The sequence below is a fragment of the Mus pahari genome, chromosome 6 (assembly GCF_900095145.1).
Source record: "Mus pahari chromosome 6, PAHARI_EIJ_v1.1, whole genome shotgun sequence".
In the NCBI taxonomy this organism is placed as follows: domain Eukaryota; kingdom Metazoa; phylum Chordata; class Mammalia; order Rodentia; family Muridae; genus Mus; species Mus pahari.
The window spans coordinates 53,899,904-53,912,477 of record NC_034595.1 but is presented as its reverse complement, the minus strand read 5'-3'; the positions used below and the strand labels follow the sequence as shown (position 1 = coordinate 53,912,477).

At 41.9% G+C, this 12,574-nt stretch overlaps 1 protein-coding gene and 1 long non-coding RNA gene across 5 annotated transcripts in view; one reads left to right on the top strand and one right to left on the bottom strand.

Moving 5' to 3' along the window:
* The first annotated feature begins 2,142 nt into the window (after positions 1-2,142).
* On the top strand, positions 2,143-10,102 carry LOC110322790. The gene is made up of 4 exons (XR_002380599.1): positions 2,143-2,238; positions 3,446-3,541; positions 6,077-6,379; positions 7,029-10,102. It is a non-coding gene; the product is annotated as an uncharacterized LOC110322790 (long non-coding RNA).
* Positions 9,204-12,574, bottom strand: part of Tctex1d1 (Tctex1 domain containing 1) — a 23,555-nt gene continuing 20,184 nt past the window's right edge. For 3 of the 4 annotated variants that reach the window (XM_029540385.1, XM_021199566.2, XM_021199565.2), the window contains exons 4-5: positions 11,597-11,721; positions 9,651-10,083 (exon numbers count right to left, since the gene is read on the bottom strand). In XM_029540385.1, the coding sequence (XP_029396245.1) occupies positions 9,880-10,083; positions 11,597-11,721 (329 nt within the window). In that variant the 3' untranslated portion in view covers positions 9,651-9,879. Of the gene's footprint in view, positions 10,084-11,596; positions 11,722-12,574 lie in introns of all 4 variants that reach the window. The other variant, XM_029540384.1, reaches the window with a different exon arrangement.

Genomic DNA, 12,574 nt, shown 5'->3' with positions numbered 1-12,574 from the left:
AAGAAGAAGAAGAAGAAGAAGAAGAAGAAGAAGAAGAAGAAGAAGAAGAAGAAGAAGAAGAAGAAGAAGAAGAAGAAGAAGAAGAAGAGGCAAGAAGGCATGAAGTTAGAAGGGAGCCCATGAGGGGAGGGGCAGAGCCACGGAAGAGTTCCAGCTGGAAGTGGTAGAGGGAGCATGTGATCAAAATTCACTGCACATTAGCATGAAATTCACAAAGAATAAGTACACATACTGTATTTTTAAAAGTGAAATGAAATGTGGGACAGTACAGTTGCAGCCATCCTGGCTGGAGGGAAGATATTTTTTTTAAGAGAAGGAATACTTGCTCTCCTCCCACTGGCTATCAGACTCTTGAACCAATGGGTGCCAAAGGATTACCATTTCCCCAGGCAGGGTGTGCTGCAGGCAGGGTTTGCTGCTGTCTGAGGCCCTGCTGTTAGCGGAGGCACTATCATCTTCCAAGGAAGGTTACAGAGCTTTGACGGAGGATCTGGTGTCAGCTGATGGACATGATCATGTCTCCCCCAGAAAGCTTCATATGCATTCTTCTACCTGCCCCCCCCCATCTAACCCTAACCCTCAAGTACCCCGAGGCAGATTCAGGGTCACTGGGCTCCTTATCTGCTCCTCCTCCCAGTTTGGCCACACTGAACACATCTCCTTTCTCTGCTTTTTGTTGTTATTTGTTTATTTAACAGACATATTGGGAATAGAGGGGCAGTTTGAGCCTCGCTCATCCATCAGGGCTGCATGAACAGAGACTTTCACCCCAGCTACTCTTGTACACACGATGAATCCTTAGGCTGTGTCCACCCTCACCCCTGAGACTGGGCTTTCCATGTCTAGTAAACTGCATGTGTTCTATACTATGTGTACTTTATTTGATTTTTTTTTTTTAGTTTTTTGAGAATTTTGTATAATATATTTTGATCATTTTCACCCACCTCCCCTAATTCTTCCCAGATTTTATATATATATATATATATATATATATATATATATATATATATATTGCTGCTCATATACCACTCTTAGATGTGTGATCTTTCACTGGCATGCAGTTGACCTTCCAGGGGTCAAGCCTTTAAAAAGAATGACCATTAATTGCTAATAGCTCCTTAGTTAAGGGGAGAATTTTTTTTCTATTTTTATTAGATATTTTCTTTATTTACATTTCAAATGTTATCCCCTTTCCTGGTTTCCCCTCCGAAAACCCCGTATCCCCTATCCCCTCTCACCTCCCCCTGCTCACCAATCCACCCGTTCCTGCTTCCTGGCTCTGGCATTCCCCTATACTGGGGCATAGAACCTTCACAGGACCAAGGGAGGAGAGGAATTTTTGCCAACCTACCATGTTCACACTGGAATTTTGGTTTGAGTCTTGTCCATGCTGTGTCAACTGCTGTGTGTTCACATATGTCACTGCCCTGCTTTGCCCCCAGAACACTGTTTCCTTATAGTCATCTACCTCCTCTGCCTCTGACATTCTTTCTGCCCCTTCTACAACGTCCCCTGAGCCTTTGGAGGAGCTATGATATAGATGTCCCATTAATGGCCAAGCATTCCAAAGCCCCTCATTCTTTGCACCTGGACCAGCTGTGGGTCTCCATATTAATTGACATCTAGTGCCAAAGCAAGCTTCTCTGGGGAGGGTTGAGAGATGCACTGATCAATAGGCATAATGATAAGTCATTGGGAGACAGCACACACACACACACACACACACACACACACACACACACACACACAGAGGCACACAAACACATGCACAAACACACACGCACAAACACACACACACATGCACACACTCAAATTAATCTTTAAAAAGCAAAACAAAAATACTAAAGTTATCTTAAAAGGGTATTAAAATAATCTTCCATTTTCAACTTGATGCTTATGACAAGATGACATTATTATATGTCAACCAGCAAAATGTGCAGCAGCAGAAGACGATTTTATTGAGCCAGACAGTGTGGGTTGCAGCTGTACAGCTGCTTGTTCAGGACTGAAACACCCCCTTGTGGAAGGGGGTGCAGAAAAACAAGAAGCTTACAAGTAGGTGGCAGGAACTCATAAGGCTCATGAGGCGCTTCCTGAAGGTGTAGCAGTAAATAAATACCAGGGGAGATCATCTGATGCTGTAGAAGGTGGGAAGGTGTGCGGGGAATGTAGCTCTAGTGTGTTGTCATGGTGATGTAGCTGCCTGTAAGTCACCCCTCACTCAAGCTGTTATAGCAGGTACCAAACAACTCTTTGGTTCACCAGCTGGGTTCTGATGATTTTATTTACTTATTTATTTTTTTTGGCCTGTTGTTAGTCCCCTGTTTGGGTTGGCATAGACTCTTGTCCGGTCTCCCTAGGAAGAGTCATACAACACTTGCCAAAATGCAAAGCAACATTGCTCCACCTACTAATTGTTTTTATTATGTAAAATAGTTTTCATAAAATACAATATTTGTAAATAACATGTAACAGTATTATTCTAAAATGTCATTATTTTAAAATTTCTGTTTTAAATATTAATAAGTTTTTGCCATATAAACAAATGCTCTTTGAAATTCTTTGAAATTTCTAGATGTGTGTCTGTTGCAGCATTCATATGGGGGTCAGAGGACAACCTGAGGAGTCAGTTCTCTTCATTGTTATAAATGTATAATTTAAGAATTTAAAAACGAAACGAAGAAAATTGGGGCCTAGTCTTTTCACTTATACCCCAGAGGATCCTGTTTTGAAGGAAAAAAACCAATAGCCTATGATTAAGGTTACGAAACGTAAACAATATGAAGCTTAAAACACAGTAAGTATAAAAACAACACCCTTGACTTGCCTCTGTTTGCTTCTGGGTAAGACAACCATTGCCGAGAGCGGTTCATGGGCCAGTGTCTAGCGCGGCTGGTCTGGAGCGGGAGCAGATCTGCCAGCTGTCATCTCTGTCCATTTCCTCCTCCTGCCTCTGCACCTTTACTCCCAAAGGGGATGGGACAGGCAAATATAGGTCACAAATATAGGTCACTCATCATGTGGTGCTCCTTGAATGGTTGGCACGCCTGGGTGAGCCCAGCTTTAAAGCAGGAGAGACAGCTTTCTCCTACTGTCTCACCTACTGGGCACCAGTAGCTCCAAGAGTCAGATCTTGCAAAAGACATCCCCTAGTATCTGTTTCAAAGCATTTTTTTTTTTAAAAAATGCATAGTTTATTTTTACTTTATGTTCATTGGTGCTTCCCCTGGATGTAAATCTATAAGGTGTCAGAAGTCCTAGAACTGGAGCTACAGACAGATGTGAGCCACCATGTGGGTGCTGGGAATTGAATCTGTGACCTCTCTGGAAGAGCAACCAGTGCTCTTAACAGAGCCATCTCTCCAGCCCCACAAAGTGTTTGTGTGTGTGTGTGTGTGTGTGTGTGTGTGTGTGTGTGTAATTTGATTTGTAATTATCTTTACAGTGTTCTTACATGAATCTCATCTCAGACTGAGTTAACCCCATCATATGGATGAGGAAAAGTCTCATCTTAAATTCTAGACTCTACTTCATTAGATGAGTGGAGCCTTTGCGACATATACTTGAGCTTGTAAACTGTTTCCTAACAATTTTATTTTATTATTTATTTATTTTGTTTTTCGAGACAGGGTGACAGGGTTTCTCTGTGTAGCCTTGGCTGTCCTGGAACTCACTCTGTAGACCAGGCTGGCCTCAAACTCAGAAATCCGCCTGCCTCTGCCTCCCGAGTGCTGGGATTAAAGGCATGCACCACCACACCTGGCCTTATTATTTTTTTTTTTATCGAATTTAACTCATCTTTTATTGACAGTTTACATTTTACAATATCAGAATATGAGGTTATATTGTGCTGACATACTGACAATTGTATTAGTGGATGACTTTGACTTACTAGAAAATTCCTTCCCACTTTGTTGCCAGTGGATTCAGGGTGCATTTATTTCATTGTATTCGGATAAAGGTAAATTTTTATAGATATATCCCTTCATGAAATTACAAATTATATTTTTCCATTCTTATTACTCAGGTCGGTATGTTAAGTTTGCATGTATGATCTCTAATTCTAAGTTTGTTTAAATGGCATTATAATGTGTGGGCATGGTAAAGAGGTTATGCATTTTTAATTTTTAAAAATAATTTATTTTATATTTAACAATGTGTATGTGTGTGGGAGGATATACTCTCAAAGTAAGGTGAACTAAAGTGAATGTATTTGTATAATTCATTCACAGATATACCACCTTTTTCTTCAGTTTCAAAATGATTTACTTCATATAAATTTATAAAGTGATTTCCCAGCATCCACTAAGCAAAATCAGACCGAGTATGTTTTATAGTTAGATGCTCCACCATGGCCATGTGTTGGAAACAAAGTGGACTCCCCATTCTGGTTATACTGGTTTCTTGCCTTGGTAAGTACAGAAATAAGTCGGTGGTGGATGGAGAACTGCAGGTTTCAAGTTAGAGCCACAGTTGTGCTGGCGAGGAAAGAAGCTGAAAGCTACACCACACTTTACGGAGACTTTCAGCAGAGTTCGTTCTTCTCAGTTCACCCTCCGGAGGTTTGCACATTGCTGAATGGACTCGTAAATCCAAATGGGTAAGGAGGAAGCAAGGGATGGGCAGTGGTAAGCAACATCAATGTCAGGAGACAGGAAAGTCCTGATGCAGGTCCAGCCCTCTGCACAAAAGATGCGTGGGATAGCCCTGGAAGCAGAATTTGGGAACAGATAGTACCATGAAAGATGTGGATTTAAGAGAAAACTGCCATTGAAAGATGGTAGTTTGAATAGTTGGAAGAAAAAAATCTACAGGCATATTATGGTGATGAGAAGAAATTGCTGAAGTGTTGAGGTTTGGTCTTTTGCTGTGTATTGTAATGCTCAGTTGTGTTTGTGTTACCCCAGAGAGTCTGTACATACACCCAAGTGAAGCTATGTGGCCTTGCTCCCAAGTTATTTCTGATTGGTAAATAAAGATACCGACAGCCAAGAGCTGGGCAGAAGAGACATAGACAGGTTTGAGGGTTCCTGGGCTTGGGGTCGGAGTAAGGAGGGACTAGAGGAGAAGCTGCCGTGAGTTATGTGAGTCGTGAAAGACGTGGCCCTGAGGGCTGGCCAGCTAGAGTTCAGAGCAGCCCAGATGAAAGATAGTAATTCGGGGTTATTGATAGGAAAGTAAATTCTAATAGCATAGAGGGCAGATATCTGCCCAGCTCATGTGCTGTTTAAGGCTTACTGTAAATGTGAAGGTTGTGTGTGTCTTTTACCTAGGAACTGAATGATCAAAGGCAGGATAGAAAGCCCAGATTGGGATTAACAATTTTTATAACACAGAAGTATTTGCTCAATCCTTTTCTTTCTTCCTTCTTCTTTTTACAGTGCTAAGTATTAAACCCAGGGCCTTAAGCCACTAGGCAAGGGCTCTGACCGAGCTTTATCCCCAGACCGTGGTCTTTTGAGACAGGGTCTAGTTATGTAGCTAAAGATGGCCTGGAATTCCAGGTTCCCCAGGCTCCACCTTTAGAGTTCTGGGATTAGAGACTATCATACCGCCGTTAGCAAACACACATTGTGAAAATGAGAGGTTGAGAGGAAGTTTCTATAAGAGGGCAGCTTTTAAAAATTTTCTATTATTATTACTATATTATTACAGATACAGCCTCATATATCCCAGGTTGGTGTCCAATTTCTGTATACCTGAGCCTAGTCTTGACCTCCCAATCCTTCTGCTTTCACTTCGTAAGTGTTGGGACTTACAGGTGTGCCCTATCACATCCTGCTTGGTTTAACAATCTTAATTTTTCTCTCAGAAATTAAAAGAAAATGTTTTTATGTATATTGGTGTTTTTCCTGCACATGTGTGCACCACGGGTGCCTGGTGCCCAAGGATGCTAGAAGAGATCTCTGAGAACTGTGGCGACAGACAACTGTTAGCGGCCATGTGTTAGGAGTCAAACCCAGGTCCTCTGGGAGAGTAGGCAGTGCTCTTAATCACTGAGCCCTGGTTCAGCTCTTTTACATATACTGTCTTGATGAGAACACAATCATGGCCTATTTAACTTTTCATGAAACAGGCTGAAGGCATTGGGTGCTTGCCAAACTCACATAAGCCTCAAGGGTTGGAAGCGGTAGAAAGTTCGAAGATAACCTATACTTGAAGAAAGCATCACTCCTTCCCTTAAACTACATATATTACATGGCCCCTCAGAAGGAAGGTCTTCAAAAGAGCGGAGGTGTCACGTGGGTAAAGTGGTCTACACATTTGACCTGGGAGAACATTTGCGTGCTTGTGACAGCCCCAGAGTGGTGGATGAGAACCAGATTGCTGATGGGGGCATCAGAGAGACTAGGGATGAAAATCAAGTAACTGTTGGATGGTGAATTTTATTTTTTATTATTATTTTTTTTTACAGGGCGTAGAAAAACAGGTCAGATGATGTCCCAAGGAGGAGAGTACTCACTCTTTTAGAGTGTTAATTTATAAATGTCTGATTAGTTGACGTTTTAAAAATCACTCCCACATACTAGCTAATTCTCTTGACTTAAAAAAAAATGAATTCATTGATCCAGTGTTTCATTTTTGAACCCATGATCTGTTGGACTCCGACCTCCCACTTGGTGCTTTCTGAAAAGCCCCTTAACAATGACTGCAGTTGATCACATGCACTGGAATTGCCAGGTTATTTTTTTGAGGAAAACTTAACATTTCTTTTGATGGCTAACAACAGAAAGGGATGATATAAGAAATTGTTTTAGTGAAGAAGGAAAAAGAAGAGGAGAAAAAGAGGAGGAAGAATAAGAAGGGAGCGGGAGGAGAAGGAAGAGGAAGGTATATAACCAGTAGAGCCCTGTTGGTTTGGGGAGGTTTCTGGCTGGGTTCCTAAAGCCAGTAAGTAGCTGGCTGTTTCTGACTATACTTGCTGGAGGGTTGGCTAATGAATATTTTATAAGACAGGAGGGAGGAGGGAGGTCTTGGGGGGAGACATTTTGGATGACTGCCAAGTTTAAATCTCTTTGATGTTATAGCTCAGTGTTCAGCTGCCTGTGGTCGAAATGTCCCACAATCGACTTAAATGAGGGTGCAAAGTCAAACTCAGTGTTTCATTCTTCAAACTCTTTTCACTGGTGGCTTCTTCCTTGGAATAGCACCGCGCATTTGGCTCCGGATGCTCAGACTTTCAGTTGTGACCACAAGTACTTCTCTTAGACATTAAGCTATGTACCATTCAGCAGGCTTGTAGTTAATCCTACAACACAACCCTGAGCCAGTGGCACCAGAATTATCATTATCACATCAAGGGAAAGCTGCTGCTCTGTAAAACCAGTAATGTAGTTAAGGTGTTGGGGACCATGGGGTTCACATGCACCCGGGACTTGAAATGTCAACAGCTCTGTGCATTTACTGCTTTAGCCTCCTTTTGCCTAATCATGTGGACCTTATTCCTGCATACCTCATTTGACATGTCTTCTTAGAGTCACTTAGTGAAAAGCTGCTACTGGCTCCCTATGGTCTGAGCGAGTGCACTTCTTTAGGAGATCGCACCCTTCCATCTTTGTGGGACCTCTTACCACTTGTGAATTTCTTCCTCTATTATCCCATCTTTTGAAATTTTCTTTGCCTCCATCACAGTCAAGAGGAAGTCAGTATTTCCTTTCACAAAGCCTCCTACAAGTTCCTTCATTGGATAAGGACATTCTGGATCTCTTTTGGGATAACATGTTCTAATCTGTGCTGTCGCCATGTGGGAATCTTCCTGTCTCCACAGCTGGAGTTCTGGGGGTACAGATGTGTCCTGCTGTCATTTCCCTAAGACCCTAGTCCTCAAGGATTCAGATCTGCATAGCTATTTTCTGGACAGTTGGAAGTTGGGTAGCACAGCGCACCCGAGTCTTGCTTGTAAGTAAAGAATTAGATTTCATTGTTAGGGGAGAATAAAACTTAAGAGCTGGAGAACGACTGAGAGATGAACAAAGAGTGGTCAGAGGAGGAGGGTGGGAGGGAGATGGATGGAGATGGATCCGAGGAGTAGGTGAGACCTGAGTTTGCAGGAAAAGAACACAGGGTGTTCTACAGTGGGAGAGCGGGAAGGCTGCCACTCATGGAGGGGGAGCTGTTTCTTTGTCTCCAGGCTTTGAGTGGAGAATAACACTCTCCTGAAATTGAGCTGCCTGGGTGAGTTCTTACTATCTATTCCTCTGCTGCTGGAGTGCATCTCTGAACTGATCTCAGTTACAGCGCATGCTAGCAGGCCTGCAAACTACCTTTTCCATTTGGAACGGCGTCTGTATTTTAAGGTTTTACTTTACCGACACAACCAAGGAGGAACAGTGAGAAATTATTCTGCTGACTAGAAGTTAGAACTCTGAGAGGAAATTGTCTCGACAGCAGACTTTCTGAAGGTAAAACTGTTTCTTCAGTTGACTCATTCCTCCCAAGCTGCTGTATGATTTCACGGCCGTTGTCTGAGAAAAAGAAACGGTTGACAAAAGCGCAGACCTCTCATTGCTTCCTCCCCTGAAAATCAGATCCAGATGCCAAGCTGGCGTTTGGAGCCAGGCAGGTCCCGGATGTGGTCATTATTCTATGTAGACCCCCTAAAGCACTATCAGAAAAAGCCCGGGAATGCATTTAAAAACTACATTTGGTTTTAGTGAAAAGTCAGACATCAAAACATTTTGAAATTGTGAAGCACTGACTGGGGGTTTTCATTTGTTATAATCTTCCCGATACGTATTACATGCAATTTCCCCTTTTAAGATTATAATGCTGCTAATTCTCTCCGTATGTGAACAATTTGTGTTTGACCTTTAACAAATGTCCTCTAGGCAGATGACTTGCCATCCTAGAGCAACAGCACAGCGTCATTTCACATGCACGCAAAGACTTGAAAGCCTCATAAAGATAAACGATCCATGGTACAAGACGCATCCGCCAGCAGAAGGGCTATTTCAGCCCTGTAAACGTCAATGCCCATACATTCAGAAACCTCACTGGGTCGCTTTAGTGCTAAACTCAGAGGAACAAAATGGCAAACACACATGTTTTATTTGTTAAGCTGCCAGCTTTGTATTCTGGGTAAAAGGCAGGTCAGGAAAGGCTAGTCAAAAGCACGTGGGCAATGTGTATTTAAAGGCAGTGTCTCCAATGCATGGTATTAGGTGCTACAGGCACATTTACTATTGAGCGTCATGTATATTTAATAGCACAATGTCTACTTTAGTGTCCTTAAAAGCCTGTATCCACTTTATAGTTTCCATTATTGAAGAGCCAATGTTCAGTTCTCTTGTAATTTTGTAAAGTGCAGGCAACCCACAAGAGCGACTAGATTTAGCCAGTGACCCCACGGGACCATGGTAATTATTACAAAATCTTTCAGCTGTCAGGTACATGTAACAGTAATTGCAGCTAATGAGTGCTGCTCTATTTATTAAATGTAAAATGAAAACCAGTATTATTTTATATGCAGTACTGAAGCCTATTAACATTCACTATTTTTGTGTGTCACATTGAATTATCCTATCCTGTATGATATGTATCCAGAGTATGTTGCCATATATTTCTAGAACTTTACCAAAAAGTGGTCCAGGAAATTCTAGCTCTTCAACTAAAAGATAAATCAAAATAATTAGAACTCAACGTGATATTTTGTCGACATCTATGTTTATGTGAACTGCACTGACTTCTGCTTTGAACAAACAAGACCTTTTTCTTAGGCTCCCTTCCCCCTCCACCAGTCTTCACAAGAGTGATGGAAGCAGTTTCCAGTTGTTTGAAATGTTCATCTTGTCTTTTTCCCACAGGTTTTTCCAGTAGAACTTTTGTGAATAGAGACACACAGCCTGGTTCATGATTTTAACACACGAGGACCACTTTCAATCACTCGAAGTAAACTGCATAGACATTTGCAAGCGCAAAGAGAGTGGAATTTTTGAAAGTATAGGACGAGACAGTATCACTGTTAGGATTCCAGAGGCATCTGCTGCCAATAACTATGCTCTGATCATCCCGTTGTCCAATGTAAACGATGACAATTAGTTTATACCTCTGAATCACTAGTTCCTTGACCTGGGTCTTAATAACCTAGAAATTGATTAAAAAAGTGGGGGAGAGTTAGTCACATTAAATTGCAAAGTTGTTAAACACAGTATATAATATAAAAGCAGAAGAGAGGATAATTTGGGAAGGATGGAGGGGACCAAGAGGAGGAGGGCAGGTAGGAAGGAGAGCACAATGGGAGAGGGGAGTGTGTGTAAAAATACTATATGAAGCTCATCCCTTTGTAGGCTAACTTTTAAAATATATGAATTAGAAAATGTTTAAAGAAAATAGCATGGTACTCTGTAGAAACTTTCAGTATCTCACAGAACCATAGGTAAACTTTCCTTCAAATACTATTCTTGTGGGACAGGAATACAGGAACAAAATAACAACATTAGCAATAAGCTGGCATTTTCTAAGACATGCAGAAAGCTTGCCATCTATAGAACAGAATTCAAGTGATTATTACATCCTTTGAAAGCCTGTAAAAGGATGGCTTCCCTTTAAAGAATGCATGACTAGAGTTATTTTTTTGTTTTCATGACTAATGAGGGAAAGATATTCTGAAATCTTCCACAACATAATAGACATAAACATTTATCCCAGAGTTAGATATAAAAACCAAAGTAGAAGACAGTACCATAAAATACACTGTAGTTGATAAAACATGGAACCATATACATATAATCAACAACACTCAAAAAAAGTTCCTGTAGCAAGGAGAAAACAGCCCTTAAAATGTGTATTTACCAAAAATAAGGGAAATAGTTTTGGGGTGAGGTGATGGCTCATGGGTAAAGCACTCATGCAAGTGTGAGGACCTGAGTTCAAGTCCCCCAAACCCAAGTAAAAGTCAGGTATGACAGGGGGCATTTATGATGACAGCATTCCTACAGGGAAATGGGGCAGACATGGGACAATCCCAGCTAACATGGCATATGCTGTGTTGAACAGCAGAGACTCTTAAATGAGGTGAAACAAGAAGGCTAACGCACAAGGTTGTCCTCTGACCCCTACATGTGCATGCCCACATTACATACTATACATATACACCATACAAATGTATAGGATGGGTTTTTGTTTAAGTGACATGGACCTAGGGAGCCGGCTCAGCCGAGTTCAGAGCACTTTCTGCTCTTACAGTTTCATTCCCTGCATGCCCAGCAGGGAGCTTATAACTGCTTGTAACTTTAACTCCAGGAGAACTGCCTCCTCTGGCACTTGCACACACATGTGGCATGCATACTTTGTGCACATGTGTGTGCACACATGAGTGCACACATATATAAATAGAAATATAAATCTTGTTTTAGAAAATGAAGTGGAACAGTTTTATACAAGCAATAGATTTGTTATAAATCACACACACAATGATAGTTTTAGACAAAGGCTTATCATATACATATATACCTATGCACAGATTTAGTATATGATCTAATAACTATTTCTATAAAATATAGGTGTGCCATTATACTGATCCCGAAAATGAAATGAAATTTGCTGTCTTCCAGCAAATATTGTGGTTCTAGCTAACACTGGGCAAATTGCACTGTACCTCAGATATTGTTTTAGTCATTTGTCTGCAGAACTCTGGGTCATATTTTGCTTCTTGTAGGTAGGTAGTTAGTACATCTTCCAAAATACGATTGACAGTGGCCACAGGGAAAGGTTTGGTGGGACCTAGAAATGCACACGGAATTTCTTTAGAAGTCATTTCTAATCATACCCACCTACCTTATAGGTTCATAAAAAGAATACTGAAACATGAGACCCTTTAGTCATCCGGGTGACCTCCAGCTAAGGAAGACAGAAGTCACAATTAGGGTTAGGCTTTTCTGGAGAGATTGGGGGTAGGGGATAATAATGTCCGAATTTACCAGGCTCCCTCAGGAGTGCAGTGAGTTCTGCTGAGGTTCACATCACCAGCTTCTCCTTCACTTTCCAGGGTTGGTGACTGCTGACTTCAAAGCCTCAGCATCTTTCTGATTGGCCCCTGGTGTTTCCACTCCACTTCAGCACCTTTCTGGTTGCCCCCCCCCCCCCCCCCCGCCCCGTGTTTACACTCCGCCTCAGCACTTTTCTGATTGGCTCCTCGGTGTTTACACTCCACCCACTCTGCTCTGATCCCTCCCACTGCAACCACAAAACTTGCTTGGAGAACCTAGATCTTAAAATGGCATTCTCCTTATGGGTGTCTATGTGCGCCTACCAGTCCTGGGGCCTTGTTTCAGCTGCCATAGCTCCCCATGTGCGTGCCCCACCTGTCATATATAGACAACGTGCATGTCTTTATCCTTGTCCGCTCTTTCAAATGGAGCACGGCCCTGTGTGTCCATCTGCTCATTGAAGACAGGTCCGCTCAAGTTTCAATTCTGCCTCAAATGTCTTTTCTAGGTATTTTTCGCTCTCAAATTTCACCCCAGGTACAAAATACCTCTCACTTATTCAAGACACATGGGTCCCTTCTGCTGTCCCAGATACTTGAGAACAGGTGAGGCGTATCTGCAATTTTCTCTGGTGTAATAGAAGCAAG